The sequence below is a fragment of the Amblyomma americanum genome, chromosome 4 (genome assembly GCF_052857255.1).
Source record: "Amblyomma americanum isolate KBUSLIRL-KWMA chromosome 4, ASM5285725v1, whole genome shotgun sequence".
Taxonomy (NCBI): domain Eukaryota; kingdom Metazoa; phylum Arthropoda; class Arachnida; order Ixodida; family Ixodidae; genus Amblyomma; species Amblyomma americanum.
This window is the reverse complement of record NC_135500.1, coordinates 69,654,547-69,675,088: the sequence shown is the minus strand read 5'-3', so window position 1 is coordinate 69,675,088 and position 20,542 is coordinate 69,654,547. Positions and strand designations below refer to the sequence as shown.

The 20,542-nt window shown below is 47.5% G+C and overlaps 1 protein-coding gene across 2 annotated transcripts in view; it reads right to left on the bottom strand.

Annotated features, from left to right (window-relative positions):
• LOC144130166 (uncharacterized) overlaps nucleotides 1-20,542 on the bottom strand; it is a 123,198-nt gene that overhangs the window by 14,723 nt on the left and 87,933 nt on the right. For both annotated transcript variants that reach the window (XM_077664170.1, XM_077664172.1), the window contains 4 exons: nucleotides 15,772-16,019; nucleotides 13,693-14,030; nucleotides 9,715-9,926; nucleotides 8,166-8,357 (listed from right to left, as the gene is read on the bottom strand). In XM_077664170.1, the coding sequence (XP_077520296.1) occupies nucleotides 8,166-8,357; nucleotides 9,715-9,926; nucleotides 13,693-14,030; nucleotides 15,772-16,019 (990 nt within the window). The remainder of the gene's footprint in view (nucleotides 1-8,165; nucleotides 8,358-9,714; nucleotides 9,927-13,692; nucleotides 14,031-15,771; nucleotides 16,020-20,542) is intronic.

Genomic DNA, 20,542 nt, shown 5'->3' with positions numbered 1-20,542 from the left:
CGGCAGTGGGTGACCGACCGCTGGACCTGAAGCTCCGGGGGCAGCCGTCCACCAGATCATCTCCTTCATGTTGGTGGCAAGCCTTTCATCCTCTTCTATCCTTCCTGATCATCCTCATCGTCACCTCACCTTTCGTAATTCAAGCAATCGATCGGGACGATCGCTCTGAGGACCGGGGTCATGTTATGAAGACGAAGAAGAGTGCAGTGGCGCGGGACGGAGGGCTCGCGCTAGGCCCTTGAGCCATTAAATCATATCTTCATTCTGTCATCATGTCGTGCTTTTCTTGGCTTGCCTCCACGTAACAATATTTTAGTCGAAATCAAAAAGATTGGCTTGGTTTGTGGTGGTTGAACGTTCCAAAGCGACTAACGCTAGGAAGCTCGCGATAGTGAAGGGCTCCCGAAATTTCGATCACCTTAATTTCTTTAACGTGCACTGACATCACACACAACACGGGCATTTAGAAGTTCGTCTTCATTGAAATTAAACGCCGTGGCCGGGTTCGAACCCACGTCCTTGAGGCCAGCGGGAGAGCGCCATAGCCACTGTGCTACCGCGGCACCGAACTGAGTAGGAAGAAATGGGCATGGGCAGCGCATGTAATGCAGAGGCAAAATAACCGCTGTCTCCGAATGGTAGCGTAATGAATTCCTAGAGAAGGCAAGCGTAGCAGCGGGCGTGAGAAAGTTTGGTGGGCGTATGAGATTAAGAAATTTTCAGGCATGTGGTCGCCGCAGCGGGCAAAGGACAGGGTTAAGTGGAGAGACATGGGAGAGGCCTTCGCCCTGCAGCAGGCGCTCTCAGGCGGCTGCTGATGCTGTTGCGATGGGATGGAAGCCTCGTCGGAGAAAGAAGCCGGCATCCGCTTCACCATCGGTGTTTGTTTTATGGACGTAATGGGCTTAACGACACATAGCTACTAATGCTACGAGAGGCTTCGTACTGGAGGGCTTCGGATAATTTAGAACACCTGTAGTTCTTTAACGGGCAGCCCTGACATCGCCAATACACGGGCTTCTAACATTTCGCCTCCATCGAAATGTGGCCGCGGCGGCCGGAATCGATCCCGCGTCTTTCGGATCAGCAGCCTAGTGCCATAACCACTGGGCCACCGCGGTGGCTCTTAGGACGACGAGGGCTGTAGGGTCGGTTTTGATTGATATTCAGCTTTGCCTGATCAAGACGATCTTAAAGTTCAAACAATGAACGATAATCTCACGGCTACCATAACGGAGTTCGCCATATAAGCATGCGTTAGGATGGATATCGGCAGGCTATCTCAGGAGACAAAAGTACCGGTTAAGGAACACCAAAGCCCGAGGTCGACTAACCCAACTGACAGAATAGGACTAGCAGAGCTATCGAAGTCAATAGATAAGCTTAATGGGGGCAGCCGACTTAAGGAATTTGAATATGGGGAGAATCGAGCATGTTCTAAAGAAGGGAGGTATCCTAAATGCGGAGAAGTGGAAACTTGGCGTAGGTAAATACGAGATGTGCGCGTTAAGCGGAAAAAAGGTTAATTTTGTTACGAATATCGACAGAATAGTTCTACACAAATCCATACAGTAGCCAATGTGATCAGAACGTTAATAAAAGAAGCAGTAGAGCACAGCAACGGCAAATCCGGGATGTAACTAAAGCTGTAGTGAAGAAAGCCTTAGCAGCAATGCAAGGGGAGAAAGCCGCTGGTGAGGATCAGGTAACAGCAGATCTGCTTTAGGACGGACGGACGATTGTGCTACAAAAGCTAGCTAGCCTGTACACGCAATACCTTATGACCTCCAGCATACCGTAAGGTTGGAAGAACGCTAATATCTTGATTCGTAAGAAAGGGTACATTCATTACATGAAAAATTGCAGACCGACCATATTACTGTCCGTCGCCTACAAGGTATTTACTAAGGTAATCAGGATTAACATAGTCAAGGGTAACCGGAAGTTTCAGTCAGCCAAATTACCAGGCTGGCTTTCGTAGAGGATATTCCACAATAGACTGTATTCACATTATAATTCATGCGATAGAGAAGGGCGCAGTATATAACTAACCACTTTTACATCCTTCATTGATTACGAGAAAACATTTGAGTCAGTGTAAGTATAAACAGCCACACAGGCATTGTGGAATCAGTGTGGGAAAGAGACTTAAGTTAAAATACTGGAAGATAGCTATAGGAACTGCACAGCTACCACAGTCCTCCATAAAGTCAGCAGTAAAATTTCAATAAGGAAGGGCGTCATGCAGGTAGACACAATCTCGGAAATGCTATTCACCGCCTGTTTACAAGAGGTATTCGGACGCCTGAATTGGGAACAGTTGCGGATAAGAGTTAATGGAGAATACCTAAATTGCCTGCGACTCGCTGACGACATTGCGTCGCTCAGTCACTCAGGAGATTTACACCAAAGCATGATCAATGAGTTAGACCGGCAGAGCAGAAAGGTTGGTCTAAAAATAAATATGCTGAAAAGTAAAGTAATGTTCAACAGTCTATCAAGGAAGCACCAGTTCACACTTAGTAGCGAGGTGCTGGAAGTGGTAACGAAATACGTCGACTTAGGGCAGCTAATGACCAGTGATCCAAATGATGAGAGAGAAATTACTAGAATAATAGGGCGCAGCGCATTGGGCATGTTCTCGGAGATCATAATTGGCAGTTTACCAGTATCCCCCCTAGATAAAAATACGCAACAGCTGTATCTTGCCGGCATGTACCTGTGGGGCAGAAAGGTGGAGTCTAACGAAAAGGGTTCAGCTTAAGGACAACGCAGTGAGCTACAGAAAGAAAAATGCTAGGTGCAATGTTAAGAGACTGGAAGCGGGCGGAGTGTTTGAAGGAACAAACGCAGGTTAATCATATCGTAGTCGAAACCAAAAGGATGAAATGGGCTTTGGCAGGGTATCTTATGCGAATGCATGATAACCGCTAGCTCTTAAGGGTAACATAACGGGTTAAGGTAAACATAGCAGGGGCGGCAGAAAATATGGTGTGCGGATGAGATTAAGAAGTTTGCGGGGATACTGTAGGCGCAGTCGGATAAGAAGTGGGTTAATTGGAGAGGCATGGGAGAGGCCTTTGCTCTGAAGTGGGCGTAGTCAAGTTGATAATGATGATGACGCTAAAGGGTATAACATCGTTAACCGACGCTACATGCCGCCTTTGTGGAGGCAAGCGTGGCGGCAGGTGTTAGCTGCGCCTGGACATCGATGTGACGTCAGGCATCACGTGGTCCGGTTCAGAAAGGCGGCAGTAACTGCACTATTATGTGCGATGATGAGGCCTACGCTATCGCAATGAGGTGCGCAATTGAAACAAGTGTTGTACGCCCAAGTTTTCAGAAGAAACCAATCTGAAAATCCCGAGGCAAATTCCAGCAGTAACCGTAGAGCGGGCATAGTCGCTTGACCATCCGCCTCGCATGCGTGAGGTTCTGGGTTCAATCCCCGGTGTCGCCTGATACACAACGTTGCTAAAATGGGTGCAAGCTTCCCCTCACCTGACGCTCAGCTTATTCAGAGTGAAATTCTTGGGAAATGGGTTTTGACCCCATTTTTAGTAAAAGACAATACTTTGTGGCATGGCGCTCTTTGGCCGCAGATGCCCTTGCGCTGTAAAAATTTGCAATCATCATCACAACTGCCCACAGCTTTTACGCGCCTTGACAAGATATCATAACCGAAGCCTTTTTCCACGTTTTTCGGTCGAGGGAAACGCGACGTAGACTGAGCAGTACAAGATAATGTGAAGCGCAAGTATGAAGAAAAAAATAAAGTCAGCACATTGGCTTAGGTGGTTGCCTGAAATTTGTAAAGATATGAGCGCTTGCGCCAACCACTAGTAACAGTACCAGGGGATTGACTCCGTAGGTAGCTCTGCAATCTGTTTACAGAAGACAGGCCCTCCGAAATGTCTTGCTCTCTATAGTTTTTATAGAGGACAGCCCTTTTCACGCGAGAGCTTTGGTGACCCATGTCGAAAAAAAATCGAACGTCGCTGTTGGCTACCTTTTGAAGCCTGGAAGCGGCAGCAACCAGAGCAGTTGGCCGCCCCGAAAACCAAGGTGGACCACCTAGGCCACGTGACCTTGCGCGGTCATCACAACCTGCCACCGGATCGTGATCAAAGTGACCACTGTGCAAGATGGCAGTTGGGTTAATCAGTACCCGCGGGAGATTGCTCTGAAGGAATAACCTGGGTCGCACACGCTCCATCGCTGGCAGCACCTACCATCGAAGTGGAGTGTCGCATCGCATAAACGCTCCACCGCTGCGCTGGGTATGGTAACATGATTTCAAGGGATCTATGAATTTAAATTCGGAAATTCCTATTTTCGCATACATGGGCATTATTAATGTCGCGTTTAAAGCCTTAATCAGGAAATGAAGTGTACCCTCCTCTTTTTTACGCCTATCGACATATTTGCACTCAGCTGCCATACGCTGGCGAGTAGCTTCATTTCGAAAAGCTTCTTACAAACCTGCGCAATGAGTCTGGGGCTAGCACGTGGTTTTCAGGCAGCGCCCGGCTTTGTGCCTTCTTTTTCGTGGTCCCGTCTGCTGTGCTGTTTTATTGCAAAGTTGTTAGGCTATGCGCCTCCTTTGTGAAGCTGCCTCCGATGACGCCTCCACAAGGATTTGACAATGCTTTTGGAAGGCACGGGACAGCTATACGGCGTTCGATGACGTTGTAGTAGACGGAGTCCCTTTACAGCAAACAGTAACAAATTTACAGTGCTGGAGGAATAAAGCCAGTTCGGATGACAATAGCTAAAAGGGAGGAATTCTTCCAATAGCTCCAATTACTCATTCTCTGATGTTACAATGGTGCATTTTAAGCAATGGCTGCTGTCACTTAATGTGTCAGCATTACCACGTGGTCTCGAAGTCTAACGCACTAACGAAGCATAGGCAGTCCTCAATATGCCTAAGTACTTTTTCAGTTCAAATTTAAATTAGATTTCACGGTGTTATGTATTTGGCGTGGGACCGCCTGGCGCTCACGACCCAGGACCACTCTCCGGAGTTGGACTGGCTGTCCGCTTTCCGCAGTTTTGACAAACTGAAGGCAACGACTCAATCGGTACAATATGGCGACTCTCTAGAATATTGCTTCAAGTGCCAGCAAAATGGCAGCGCTCTTTCACGATGACCTTCAGCTTCTTCGTTGGCGGTGGCAGCCTCGTGCGAGGCAAACAGTGTGGTTTCTCGATGGTGTAAAGTAATAAAGCAGAGACAACAACGGAAACGGTCTCTGACTTTCGACAACAGCCGGCATGGAAGCCGAGCGGTAGACGGTCGATTCATGCTTTAGAACCAGTTGCAGACTAATATGTGTATTGTGGTCTATGCCACTCAGGGAACTAAGGCCATCGTATGCTAAACGCAAGGCTAATGTGTTTGCATCTTGAAAAAATGATTAAACTTTTAACAGTTTGCACTGAAGGTGTTGTTCTTTTTATAACGTAAATACGGAGAAAACGACAAGTGCTTCTTCTCACACGAGTAACGTAATATGTAACCTTATGCGTTCGCCATTAAACTGTAGCTAATCTTTTTTCTTAGTCTCTCTGTTCTTCTGCATGAAAATATAATGTGGTTCGCTGCATCCACAGTCTCCGTTTGTTGGCATGAACATAAAATGTGGTTCGCGGTCTCCACATCTCTGCATAGTTCGCAGCTAGGTTTCAATATAAAGGTCTGTCAGATATATGTGGCGAAGTCGAATGCGACCTAAAGTTACTTATTGCATTCCTAATGTTGTACTTTTGCTTTCTTGATTTCTTTGTTGAGATATCGTGCAGCGCATACATCCGCTCTTTCATTGCCACCAATTACTACACGGCTCGGGACCCATCAGAATTGCGTTATGAACATATTACAAAATAATATTGTGACTGCATTGTTGGAGTGTATTGCTTTTAGCAGGCTGAGGAACTTCGCTTAGATAATACTCTTCTCGATGCTATTATCTAATATATTCTGAATACTTGCAATCACAACGTAACATTCAGGTCTAAATACTGATGCAGCTGAGTAAGTTATTTTTTCGATGTTTCCCTCTACTATTGCACTTACGGGAACTGCAGTTTAGAACCATGCAAATTAAACTAAGTGTAGCTGTAATATTTCTCCTTTAGCGTGAGATACTTTTACATGATGTGTTCTGTTGGGGTTATTCTTTTGTTGAGATGCGTAACTCAGACCATAGATATTGGGAGAAGTCATGATGGTTTATCAGAGTTTAATGTCCCAAAGTGACTCAGGCTCTGAGGGACGCGGGAAAAGTCATGAGGATTGTGGTTCTGCGCAATACCAGGAAATGTGCCCAATATGCGAAGTCTAACGCACATTTCTTGAAGCCGCAAAAGTTCTTTCCTCGTATTTGTGGTTTGTGGGGGTTTAACGTCCCAGCGCAAAGGGCCCCGGAAATTTCGACTGCCTGGGGTTCTTAAACTTGCATTTCCATCGCACAGTACACTGGCCTCTAAAATGTTTTCCTCCAGCGAAATTCGACCGCCGGGGCCGGGATTGAGCCCGCGTCTTTCGGGTCAGCAGGCGAGCGCCATAACCGCTGAACCGCCGCGGAAGCCGGACCTGGTTTTTGGGCGTTTATTAGTGAATCTTATTGGAGGAGGACAAGATGTAACGATGGGATAACAAGAGTGTTTTGTTCGTGGTGTTGTTGTAAGAACGTATGCACAAGTGAATGCTGTTCACGTATTTTGAATTCACGGGTCACGTGCAATAACGAAGTGAAAAAGAATAGCCAGGTAAAAAAAAGTTGAAGCAAGGCATTAATTATATCACCGCCGCTGTTCATGGAAAACAAAGCAGAATACCAGCACACATGCATGCCGTAATAAAGCCTACCACTATACAGCATGTACAAAACTTTAAGGGCTTGAAATGTGCCCTTTAATCATCTTGTACTCACAGATGTTTGTCAAAAAAGAGGGCATCGTGTTAACATAGGCCCTTCAAGTCGGGTCAAAAAACCTGTTTCGGAAGATAGGCTCACGGCTTGCAAACAATTGAGGTCGCATTGTCCTGCCCGCGTTATACTAAAACCACTGCTTCCATTTTCACAGTCTGTTTCTGGCACCACGACGCTCATTACCATTATGGTGCCATTATGGCTCGACCATCCATTCATTCGTTTTTGCACCACCACCCAGGCAAGTAGTGCGCAAGCGCCGGCGAAATATTTACACATCACAGCCAACTACGGTGTTCCTCGCTGCCGATCTTTCGTAGACTAGCTCGCGCCGCCGCCGTAGCGTGACGTCTCTTTTGTGCAAATATCCTACTCTTTGTAAGATAATAATCATTCTCGAAAGTGGACGGTGTTGCTCGTAACAAAGAAAAGCTTTGTTCAAAGTCCAAGGAAAGCTGCACTAGGCAGCAGGAAAATTTCTGGTTTTACTATGTTTTGTGTTTTGGCGTTAAAAGTCCGAAAATGACTAAAACGATAAGGAACACTATAGTTGCGGCTCCGGATAATTGGGACCACCTGAAGTTAGCAAGGCTATACAAGAGAATTATTGCATTGCTCTGTTGCTTGACTGCTTGGAGGAGTCACGAGAAAAAAACAAGACGACAGGACGTGGAGCCACTATGAACTGAATATTTATTGGAAAAAATGGGCATATTAAGGGAGATGGAAGCCATGATTCCGCATGCGTGTCGCTGTTTTCCATCAAGTACTGCGAGAGCTGCTCGCCTTCGCATGTCATCTCGCTTTCGTCTACACACACGCGAACACACGCCAAAGTTGTGTCAGCACGCCTTCAATAGCACTATCACCGAGTGAGATGTGGTTTGTTGTCAGACGACAAAAGTTGTTCTTAATCGAAAACATCGACACGTATCCTCCGTGATGGCTCCTGTCTCTCATAATATGCGCATTTTTTTACAAATAAACTTTCAGTTGAGAGTTTCGGCACGTCGACTCGTCGTCATTTTGTGTCAGTTTAACTTCTTAGCGCTTTCAAGTCACGCAGCTCCTCGGGTTTTTTAGCCTGGACTTACATTGCACAGTACACAGGCCTCTAGAATTTCGCCTCCATTGAAGTGCGTCCGCCGGAGAGCGATACGTACATCGAATGCGACCGACGCGGGCTGCGTCGAGGATACGCAAGGTAGCCACTATGCGCGTGCGTACCTCGTCGTGGAGACGCCTGGCGCTCTCTCGGATCAGCGCGGCATCTGCCGCGCCCAGGGACCCCATGCGCTGGACAACCGTAGAGATCTGCGGATGCCACGAGACCAGTTCGAAGGCCACCGCAGCTCGCTTCAGCGAAGAGCCAAGGATGAAAGCAGACGCGCACTGGACGAGTCCGTAGTTGCGGCGAACCTGCGAGAATACATAGGGGAAGGTATATTGTCGCACAGGCTCGCCATGACGGACATTCAGTGCTTCGGGCAAATGGCCGGGCATTAGAGTATCGAGGTGGTATAAACAATGTCCGAGCAAGCGTAGCACGGCGTAGCTGCCAACTCCCATGGGCGCCTATCGGCGAGCCCAGACAGTAACCGGACAAGCTAGACGGTACGCGTGTTAGAACGCTGTAACCTTGTGTTTTGTTTTGAAATTATGGCACATAAGCAGCTAAGGCTATCATGTATCAAAACTAGAAAAAACGTAGGGTCGTTTCTAGCTTATAATAGCGGCGATTTCGGCGAGAGAGAAATCTGTGATTAGGACGCGGTACCATATCGACTCGGGCCAACTTCTCTTGTCCTCACTGTCTCCTTCAGGGAGGCTACTCCGCAGACAATGCGCCCTGCACAGACAGCGTCGTCCAGGTTGACAATACATTGGACCGCCTCCAAACTTATTTACATCTTCGCCAGTCGGAATCTTCTTGAAGTGCACAAGGGAAAGTTTTCTAGCTACTCTCTCGTGAAGCTGTGTGGCGAATGTAGCTCTGGCTTGTGAGGGAACTGCAATGTGTGCTGCGCAAAGTACCACTCTTCTCCAGCGATTGGTCCTAAAAATCGAAGTAGGCCTGGCCTTGTTGGCAGGGCTTAGCGAGGGCGCTAGGTACGGAGCGGGAGGGGGGGGGGCAATGCAGGTAATGCTTGTAAGCCTGTGTACAAGGTGGTGCAATACGAATTTTTAAAGTTGTGGGACCTGCTGTACACTATTGCAAATCGCCAGCAGCCCATGCGATTGTTGTCCTGTCAGCTAACGCCTAGCGAACAGTGTACAGCGGATAACAAGGAGGAGGAACAAGGGCGTAGAAAAGACGCGCAAACAACGGCGCTCCCATGGACACCGCTGCTCGATTTTTTTTTCATCACGGTTTATTGCTGTAGTAGCAAAGATGGTAGAGTGGTCAATGGTACCTTCTAGGGCGAGTTTTTCTTACCACTCAGATAGAAGCGGGATGACGAAATAAACTCGATCAGCGGAGCGCAGGCGCCGCATCGTTCGAATTCCTTTGCGTCGCGGCTCTGCATTGCACTGAAATTTATAAATAGGTCCTTTACAAGAAACCCAAAAAAAGCATGTGGTATGCGTGCCAAGTCACTGGACATCCACCATAAGCGAACGCGCAAAAGATTCACCTAATCGTTTAGCTGCTGTTTACACGACTAGTTTGGTGTACCTTCAATAGCCATAGTAAGCCAGCGTTACGTCTGTATGATATTGAACATGCATCGCATAAATTTGATAGCCACCAGCACGACAAGCATCAGCTGCTTACCAGATTCATGGCGTTCAGTCCAGCTTCATCACCTGGCCACTGCTTCACGCCTAAAGACATAAGCGTGTAACTGCTCTTCAGAACTGTGGAAAGCTTTTGCAGAACCATTTTGTCTCCTTCGTCGATCAGCGCCAGCTGAAGGCTGTGCAGACGGCGGCTGCGCGCAACCCAGTCACAAAGCACTTGCATGTCTTCCTCGCTCACAGATAACCCTGCGAGGAGGTAGACGGACTTGTTCTTGGTTCATTTTTGAAGCAGAACAAACAGATTTTCATTCGTAATCAGCCTGCCATTCAGTTCAAACTCAAGCAGTAATACAAGTTCACACAAAAAAACGGGAAACTTCAAAACAAATGCGGGAATGTAAGAAGACAAAAAGACAACAAAAGAAATTGAAGTACACACCGCGCACACCTAATATTTCGACTCTGAAACAATGTGCTATGCATTCTCACATATTATTGTGCAATTCCACGCATTAATAAAAAAGTGTGATTACATTACAGGTTCATGCTCCATGCCTTCGGGACGGAAGTAACACATTGTAAAACTTGAGCGACACTGTTTTCGCCTTTAAGGAATTAAGCTCCAGCGTTAATGAGTCCATTCAGTGACCTGGGGTACTCTTTGCTGATCACTTTACGTTCATAGATTACGGGGAGTCTTTATGCCGTTCCTGGAACAGTGGTGCAGCTGATAAGTGGTGCACGACAGCTCCAGCAGGTGGTTGTTTCAAACAGGGCCACCGCTGGGGCTTGGCGGACCTAAATTGCTCTTTCCGAGCAACCTCAAGGGACAAGCATTAAGATGCACTTGCTACGGCAGGCAGGCGATACAATCCGGATTTTTCGCTCACAGCTCCGACAACACCGGCACAGACGAAGCGAAGATTTTCTGCGCAACGGGAGAGAAAATGCTAACGCATTAGCAGTCTCCTTTCGTCAATTAACAAGACACACCTTGGAAGATTCAGCTCAATAAGCAATCGATATGAAAAGGAATAAGAAACATGAATATCTAAACTGCACGACACGAAGCGTCCAGTTAAGCGAGTTGAATGAATTAGTGCAGCTCACAGTCCTGGTGGAGAAAGGGGATAACTTGTGGTCGCTGGTGGCGGAGTATATCGCTTCGCATGCGTTTCCTGCCTACATTTTGTCACTTTTTCTACTTCCACGCGTCTCCCTCGAGTGAACGAACGAGCCAATGAATGAGCGAGCCAGTGAGTGAGTGAGACCGTGAGAGAGAGAGCCCAAGAGAAAGATAACGAGAGCCCATGAGAGAGAGAGAGCCCAAGAGAAAGAGATAACGAGAGCCCAAGAGAAAGAGATAACGAGAGAGAAAGAACCCATGAGAGAGACAGCCCACGAGAGCATAAGAGAGACAGCCCGTGAGAGCATATGAGAGGCAGCCCGTGAGAGCATAAGAGAGACAGCCCGTGAGAGCATAAGGGAGACAGCCCGTGAGAGCATAAGGGAGACAGCCCGTGAGAGCATAAGGGAGACAGCCCGTGAGAGCATAAGAGAGACAGCCCGTGAGAGCATAAGAGAGACAGCCCGTGAGAGCATAAGAGAGACAGCCCATGAGAGCATAAGAAAGACAGCCCATGAGAGCATAAGGCAGACAGCCCATGAGAGCATAAGAGAGACAGCCCATGATAGAGTGAGCCAATGATAGAGTGAGCCAATGATAGAATGAGCCAATGGTAGAGTGAGCCAATGATAGAGTGAGCCAATGATAGAGTGAGCCAATGATAGAGTGAGCCAATGATAGAGTGAGCCAATGATAGAGTGAGCCGGTGACAGAGTGAGCCGGTGACAGAGTGAGCCGGTGACAGAGTGAGCCGGTGAAAGAGTGAGCCGTTGACAGGGTGAGCCGGTGACAGAGTGAGCCGGTGACAGAGTGAGCCGGTGACAGAGTGAGCCGGTGACAGAGTGAGCCGGTGACAGAGTGAGCCGGTGACACAGTGAGCCGGTGAGAGTGAGCCAATGATAGAGTGAGCCCTTGAGTCAATGATCCCCTTAGTGAATGAGCCCTTTAGTGAATGAGCCCTTTAGTGAATGAGCCCTTTAGTGAATGAGCCCTTTAGTGAATGAGCCCTTTAGTGAACGAGCCCTTGAGTGAATGAGCCCTTTAGTGACTGAGCCCTTTAGTGACTGAGCCCTTTAGTGACTGAGCCCTTTAGTGACTGAGCGCTTGAGTGACTGAGCCCTTGAGTGACTGAGCCCTTGAGTGACTGAGCCAGTGAGTGACTGAGCCAGTGAGTGACTGAGCCAGTGAGTGACTGAGCCAGTGAGTGACTGAGCCAGTGATTGACTGAGCCAGTGATTGACTGAGCCAGTGAGCGACTGAGCTAGTCAGCGAGCCAGTGAGCGACTGAGCTAGTCAGCGAGCCAGTAAGTGAGTGGGCGAGCGAGCCATTGAGTGGGCGAGCGAGCCATAAAGTGAGTGGGCGAGGGAGCCAGTGAGTGGGCGAGCGAGCAGCAAGTGAGCGAGCGAGCGAGCCGGAGAGTGAGCGAGCGAACCGGTGAGTGAGTGAGCGAGCCGGTGAGTGAGTGAGCGGCCCAGTGAGTGAGTGAGCGAGCCGGTGAGTGAGTGAGCGGCCCAGTGAGTGAGTGAGCGAGCCGGTGAGTGAGTGAGCAGCCGGTGAGTGAGTGAGCAGCCGGTGAGTGAGTGAGCAGCCGGTGAGTGAGTGAGCAGCCGGTGAGTGAGTCGGTGAGCAAGCGAGCCAGTAAGTGAGCAAGTGAGTGAGCGAGCGAGCCAGTGGGTGAGCCAGTGAGCGAGCTAGTGAGAGAGTGAGCCATTGAGTGAGTGAGCGAACGAGTGAAAAACTTGTGAAAAATGGTGGCTATCTTGCAATAGGCACGGCCCTCAATGCAAGCCCTAACAGTTTGTGCTGTCCACTACGCCCTGTCGATCGGCAGGAGCTGGTTTTAAAGTATCATGCTGGACAACGCAGCGTCCCACTGCACAAAAGTGTAGTTATCATTAATAGATGCAGGCCACATTTTTGAGCATGGCCATGCTGTTAGGCTTTGCGAGGGGCAGTCCCCGCGTAGCGGGCATTTATCTCTCTATACACATATGTGGATTTTGTTTATGAAGCTCTCTTGAGGATACGCATCCGTCTGCAACTGTCCTCATGTTAGCGACTGTTCCTTCGTAATTTCCAGTTTGGTGGTGGGTATTTTCGTCTAGAATTTTTTAATGGATCGCGGGTTACGCTACTCTCGACATCATGGCCACACAGTGAAGACTGAGGGCGGCTAAACCAGTGAGCACTACTGGCACTGTTCACTGCCGAGGCATAGAAGTCTCTGACCACTTAGGCTACCACAAAGACTCGACAGACGAATAATAGAAGCAATTCGAGTATTGATGAGATATATCAATGCTCTGACTATAAGAAGTAGCACAGAGGTGATCAGCGCACATTTGCTGAATACAAAAATCCATCATTTACGGCAATCTTAAACTGGGACCTGCGGCAGTACCAATGCAAGATCAAAACAAGGTATCTATTCCCAGCGCAGATGCTCGTGAAGAACTGGCAGGTCCAAAGGCACGACTGATTGCAGCTAGCTTGTCTAACATACCAGCAATTCACAGTGATACCAGAGTGCAAAAAAATAATCGCTTCTTATGCTCCTGCTCTGGAAGAGCAGATTGGTCGGAAGCGATGAGTCATCTTTTCTAGCAGCCTGAGTATACTCTAGTTATAAAAGCTCAATCGGCAAGTGAACCAGTGCAAAGTCACCTGCACTAGAAGGACATAATTTGCACATTTTTGGGCAGCTCGCTGCTAGGTAATATTTAAAGTCTTTATCTGTTGTGGGCCAGCTTATGCAAGAGGCGCCAGTAAGCAAAGTCAAGAGCGCTGTAGAGGACAGAACTGATGCAAGTAACACTAAGTGCCACCCCTGAGCTTTGCTCATTCGTGCCCCGTGCCCCCCTCCCCTCTCTTCTTAGGTTACTTACAGTTCAAACTGAGCTCTTCGATGCTGTTGTTCAGAGCAATACCCTCAATGATCAAGTGCGCGCCGTGAGGTGATGCCGGGAATCTTATGTCGAATCGCCTTAGACTCCGTGTCAGGGGCAGGTAGGCTCTCAGCGCCAGTACAATATCTGGATGCATGTCTCTCCTCCGGAACACCAACTCGAGCGATGACAGATGATCTCCACAGTGGCAGTCGAGTCGGCATGGTGTGCCCAGTGACGTGTACAGCTGGTTGATCGATACACCAGGGTTCTGTTCAAGTTGAGTGCTGAAGCCACGCATCACCAGCGCCGAAAAGATGTTTGTAGGAGCGCTCAACCTGGAACCGCAAGGCAGTCATCAGGAGGTTTAAATCATGTTGAGAGGACAGTGAATAAAAATTTTAGCGTAAAATAGAAACACTGGGTCTGAACATACCCGAGGGGGGCTATTTTCTAAAGAGCCATATGTGTTGTGGGCGTCCAATGAAACGCGAAGAAAACTATCCGAAAGGCTTCAGCAAAACCTAACCCTCTTCTATATTAAGTGAAGGAGGTGATAGCGTTAATGGGATTATTCTCCGGCCTGGGGACAACATTGCGTGTCACTTCGCATACACGGATGCTCTTCTCTTTTTTGACCATCACATAATGCTTAAACTAGCCTTAACTGCACAATTAGAATTAAAGATTCCTCCTGCCCAAGTATTCCTTCTCTTTCGCCTAGATTGTGCCCACATAACCATATATGTTGAATTGGTCATTCTCTAATTTACATTTGTAGATTACGGGAATCCCCACACCAATTCTAGCGTAGCGGTTAAGTGATGTGCCACTGCACTGGTGCATCAACCACAGCCACTGGCGGGGCTTGTGAGAACCAGATTGCTCTTTCTGTGCAAGCACTCGTGACCATTCATTAATTCAACTCTCCCCTGCCAGCGTGGCAACTTCGCTCACAGCCAGTAGGAAGGTTTAGATGACGTAACAAGGTCATGTGACCTAAGTCACAGTGGATGAGTTTGCTTCTCTGGGGATTTCTCACTGACGCCGACGACTGCGCCGGGTTTTCTGGTGAACGGGACCTTTAGCTGGAGGATTTTACTTGTAGGAAACTGAACACAACCACAGCTGAATTTTAGCTATCCGGCGCGAAGACGACTGCGTAAAGTGTTAATGGACTGCACGCTGTGTTTCGTCTCCAGCAGGTACTTCTTTGTTCTTGTTTTCACGTCTGCTACAATGTTTAGATTTCATATCAGGCTGACAGGTCAACATTACCTGTGAGCTATTGGTTTCAGCACCCGACTCGCATGCAGGAGCATCAAGGTTGGATATCCAGTGTCGCCAGTTACCTACCGGTGATGCAAATTGTGCAAACTTTCTCGCGGCCTGGCGCTAGGATTTTGCCGTTTGAAATTAATCTAAAATGTGACTTGGACCCCAACTCAGTGTGCATTACGCTTAAAAGCATTTTCATTTCTTTCTCTTTTGACAAACCCAGGAATTCAACTACACAACGAGAGATCCTGCACAGAATGTTTCCTAAAGAGATTGCCAGTTATTCTTAAAAAGTAAGCGCCGCGAAGAGCCGTTTGTGGTAGATAAGCGTAGCTTGTTTAGCCAGTTGGTGCCTGGTTCCGGAAAATCCATCAGAAAAGCACGCGTTAACACGAAGAAATTTCACCTCGTCCAGCGCGTCTAGCGTTGTCCTGTCCACTCCTCCTTTTGAACGCTTCCATTTCTGCAGATTTTTAGCATAATGCTGGATGAAGACAATAATATAGGAGCACAAGAAGGCGGGGACAAGCGCGAGAGATACAGGACGAAGGACAAGTTTTGGTCAAAATCAAGAGCAACCAACTAGCCCAAGAAACATCTTTGTGGATAAAGGTTGTAATAAAATGTCACAACACGGTTCAGAGTGTGCAACACGAATGTTTGGGCGTTTGCTCCGGTGTGACAATAGCACACAAGATGCAAATTATGCTTGTGTTTCCTCCGAATGCACTTCTACGTATTCCTCTTGAGCCAATTCAGAAAGCCGCATATGGAGACCTATCTAACAGACCGGTCACTTACATTCCAACGGTCAGCTTGTCCGCGGGGCCTGCACGCGCTAGCGCCCCCAACACGGCAGCCATTGTCGAGTTCGGAAGGCGCGGAATGTGCAGCTCCTTGAGTGTGGCGCATTTGACGGCTGCTAGCAGGAGACGATGCATCTCGTTGGTGGAGAAGGCGAACTTGAGGGCAAGGCGCCGCAACGACTTCGTCGCCGCGAGCCCACATAACAAGTGCTGGACGTGGCAACTCAACCGCTCTGTGTCCACCTGCGAGTCAATGAAAAACGCTCAGTGTTGCATCCTTTCTGGACGTTTAGCCCTGGGCAAACGTACAAAATTAAAAAAATTCAATTCGCGCGAATGACTTTTACGCTTCAGTAATGCACGTATCCAGAGAATGCTTGTGTGACTTGGAAATGCAGGCATTGTACGATAGTGAACGCGTTTCATTGCTGGGCGTTACGGATGCATGGGCGTTTGGCGTGAAGGGGTCAGCCTATTAAGGCACAGGCGTAGGAATCTTGGAGGATATGTAGATGTTATTTCTGCGACTATCCGAATGCGTAAGAACCTGGTTATCAGTCGCCATGCACAACAAGACATATAACTTAAGAGGACAAGACGGTTTGCCTCTGCACAACGCCACCTGGTAGCTGTGGAAGGTGTCGCATCTAGTTGTTACATGTGTTAACATTATCAGGCCACAGGGTACTTTCCGTGACAGCCACAATCCTGCCTCGACCCTAGAAGAGGAGGAGGATGATTTATCTCTATGCAGTTTCTCATCTGCCAACCCCGGCAGGTCGAAGCTCACTCTTCTAACAACCTAGGAAGGTTCGGCTTGGTTTCATGGGGTGTTACGTCCTAAAGCCACATATGCTATGAGGGTCACCGTAGTAGAGGGCTGCTGATAACTTCGACAACTTAGGGCTCCTTAACGTGCACCCACATCGCACGGCACTCGTGCCTCTAGCATTTCGCCTCGATCGAAATACGACTGTGGCGATCGAGATCGAACAGGCGTGCTTCGAGTCAGCACCCGAGCACCATGACCACTGAACCACTAAGCGGCAGCAACGTTGGAAAATGAAAGGCTTCTTCCCGTGACGGCCACCTTCCGGTCTCTCTCTCCTCGAAGAGCAGGGGATTACCTCTCCACTTTTCGGACAGCAAACCGTGACAAACTGCAGCTGTATTTTTCATGCACGACCCTTGGCAGGAGGCTCTTGCCAACTAGCGGGTGGGTAGGTGACAGCATAATTGCGACAGCATAGCACCATAATTGCATAAGAGCGGTGATCCACTCTCCGCTCGAACCGTTCAAATCATTCCGCGTCCACGTTTGGCCTTTATGAAGTGACTTTTTCTTGCTACCTCTTCGCGGGCGGTACTGTGTTGCGGCAGTTCTTTTCGCAATCCGTGCGCTTAGATGCAATCTGCGCAATCCACGGATTGCGCATGGATTGCGCAATGCATGACTTAGACGAAAAGATTAAGCATACGCCTCTCAGTGCTCACAAAGCTCAGAAAAAATTGAGTAGACATTTAAGCGCCGTCTTAATAGTATGATCCGAGAACGTTAATGGGTCCCTCCTTGGCATGAGGCCCACTTTTCGTATTACTTCGCAGACACGGGTACTGTTCTTTCAGTCAGCATCGCATAAGGCTTAAGGTACCGTAAATGTTCAATGCGACAGCAATTAAGATCTCTCCCACGCAAGTACTCCTTCGTCGCATAAGTTATTCCTCCATACCCATATATCTGAAATTCCCCGTTTCCTACTTTCATCGTTTCTTCTTTCTTGTTTCTTCCCTTACATCAGCACCGGAAGGAGACAAGACGTCGTATGGAACAAACTCCTGTGTATTTCGCATGCTGTTGTTCTGCAATTTATATGAGCCTTCACCGTAGTTCGCCTAGGATCGTTGAATTCACCACGCTGCAGTGCTAGACAGCAAGGAAGAGATCGGAGGCCCGCGCAGTGCTTCTCTGAAATTTACACTCTACTACACTTCCACCGTTTAGCGGCACAGCGATCATGTAGAGGTACAGCGTCCGCCTCGCGTGCAAGAGGACCGGGTTCTAATTCCGATGGTGCGCAATCTTCAGCCGGAGTAAAAAAAAAATACGCGCGTGTCGATGGAATTGCATAACCAGGCCGTGGTGCGGTCTAATCTCGGTGACCAGAACCGACAAGGCACTCTCAGGCAAGACCTTGGTTTGGGAACCCTTCTGCAGTACATAGCAGTTCCCCTATATATTTCATTACATCTTTATATCGTAAATGCACATTTTTCAAAGTAAGAGGGCATCAAAAATTTTCGATTACGACTTCTTCAGACACGTTTTTTTTTCTGCAATAGCTGCCGTAGATGGCGCCAGTTAGTCCAGCGAGGATAAAGATGCGCTGATTGAAAAGCGTTGTGTTGTGTTATATGGCGCGCAAGCAACTAAGGCTCTCAGGCGCCAAGCTCAAGGTTTAAGAAATTGCTTTCTGTACATTTTTACAAAGGTATAATAAATATGGCGGTGTAGAAAGCCTAAAGCGTTATTTCCTTCTTCCCAGTATTGAGAGATAAACAAGATTCACAAATGGCCAATAATAAAGGTTTCAAAGGAGGCTGGGTAACTTTATCAGCCATCCTTGGCTGTGCAAAGACTGGAGGTCCCCAACCAATAAAAATAAAAAAGCCTCAGCCCTTTTCTCAGAAATGGGACAGTGACTGAGGTGCATCAAGCAAAGTACTGTGTGATGTTTTAGATGTTAAGAACATCAGCTTCTGTTAAAAATATAAAACACAGGACATGTCCACAATTGAATTTTCACCTAAGAGCAGTCATGGATGAAAAGGTATGTATTGGTTATAAAACGGACAGAAGCACTTTTTCCGTAGCTTTCCCAGTTTCGAACGAGCAATTAAATTGTGTCTGACTGTAAATTCATCTCCACATGAACAATCTGGTTGGTCTTCTTTTGTTAGCAGAATTTTGTGTGTAATGTGTGTGTGGTCTATACGGAGACGGCAGATAATGACTTGCTTGAAACGTTTCTGGTGCACACATGACTTTCATTCACCCAGAGCTGGTTTTATTAAGTGTAGCTTCTTATTTACTTCGTTGTTCCAAGTGGACTGTGAAACTTTCCTCGTCTTACATTGTAGTAATTTCATGCAATCTTTATAGGTCCATTTTTTTAGAGGACGATCAGCGGAAAGTAAGAAATAAGCCATCAATGATCTTTGTAGTTTGGTCGGAATGCTAGCCATCCACCATCAAGCCGATCTAGGGGCCAGGACCGGAACTTGCAAGCAAGTCCTCGCACGCCAGCTGTACACCCCAACTATAACCAGATCTGATGAACCCGGGGTTGTTCGCCACACATGGTTAACCCTAGCCGCCTATGAAATATGTAAGAAAACACGAGAAGAGAGGCGGAGAGAGAGGAGAGTTTATGAGAAAGAAGAAAGGAAAGTAAAAGATGGAGAGGAGGACAGGAAAAGGCGACTGCCGATTTCCCCTGGTCGGTTCAGGTCGGAGGTGCCGTCTACAGGAAGCTCGAGCCAAAGTGGTGAGTTGCCTCCGTCAGGGGGTCTTTAAGGTCCAAACTCTCGGCATCGACTCAACCACCAGGAACCCCTTATACCCGGGCACGGCGATGCCACGCACGGCTAGGCGTGGGTGCTCGGGTCCGTGGTGATGGACTGTTCACCGTCATCCCCCTTGAGGGATGTCCGTGCGGATGCTCGGGAACCCGTGGTGTCGCCACTCACCAACGCCTGCAAACTGCAGAAGCCTCCCTGCGGGGCTTTGTGTCGTTATGAAGAGAAAAATAAACTGAAAGAAATTAAGTTTGGAGATAAATGGCTCCATGGGACGCCGTTAGCCAACGCATTCTATTGTTAAAAAATTTTTGCAAACACCATTTCTACAATATGTATGGAAGATCCTATTAATTACCTTTAGAAGCATGACCACTCGTTTTTTTAGCGCCAACAGATGAAACCGAAATATTATCAACATCCTGTAAGAAAAACAGGAATGGGGAAGACATTGGCTCTGTGAATATTAAAAAAATACAGTTGTTTAATGAATAGGTAGCCGCCACTGCATTCATTTTAACCTTTTATTAACAGCTGGCGTCTTTCTGAGCTTGATGCAGGTTACCCAATTTGTGGTATTTAAAGGCGGAGACAAGCGCACGTTTGCTCACTGTAGAAGCGTATCAATACTACATAAATTTCAAACGCACTGGTGAAAATTCTACACTCTAAATTACCTTTATAACTAGAAGGTTTTAAAATGCTGACAGATTTCCAACGTGACTTCGAAAGGTAAGGCCGAGACAGCACTGCTCTTCCGAAAAGATATAATGAATATTGTAGGAGCGAAAATGGTTTTTCCAAAGCTTTCTGCTTTTTAGATCATGCTATCCTTTTCCAAAAGTTTGAGTGGTGGAATACGTGAAGCTCCCTTCAAGTCAATAAAGACATACCGAAGCAGGTACAAACAATTTTTGGATGTTATTATTCCATCTTGCTGTCTAATATCCAGGAATGCCCAAATTTAGTGTATTAAACCCATTTTTATTTTTTTGTGAATGATATTCGGCACAGCGTGCCTGAATGTCAAGTAGGTACGTATGCTGAAGATATACTACGGTTTTTAACGAATGATGTACATAATGAAAATGAGATAACAGCCAATCGTATGTTAGCGCAGCTTCAGTGCTAAATTATTAATAACAGTCTTAAAATAAAGAAAATAACTGAATGTGTGCCTTTCTGGTTAA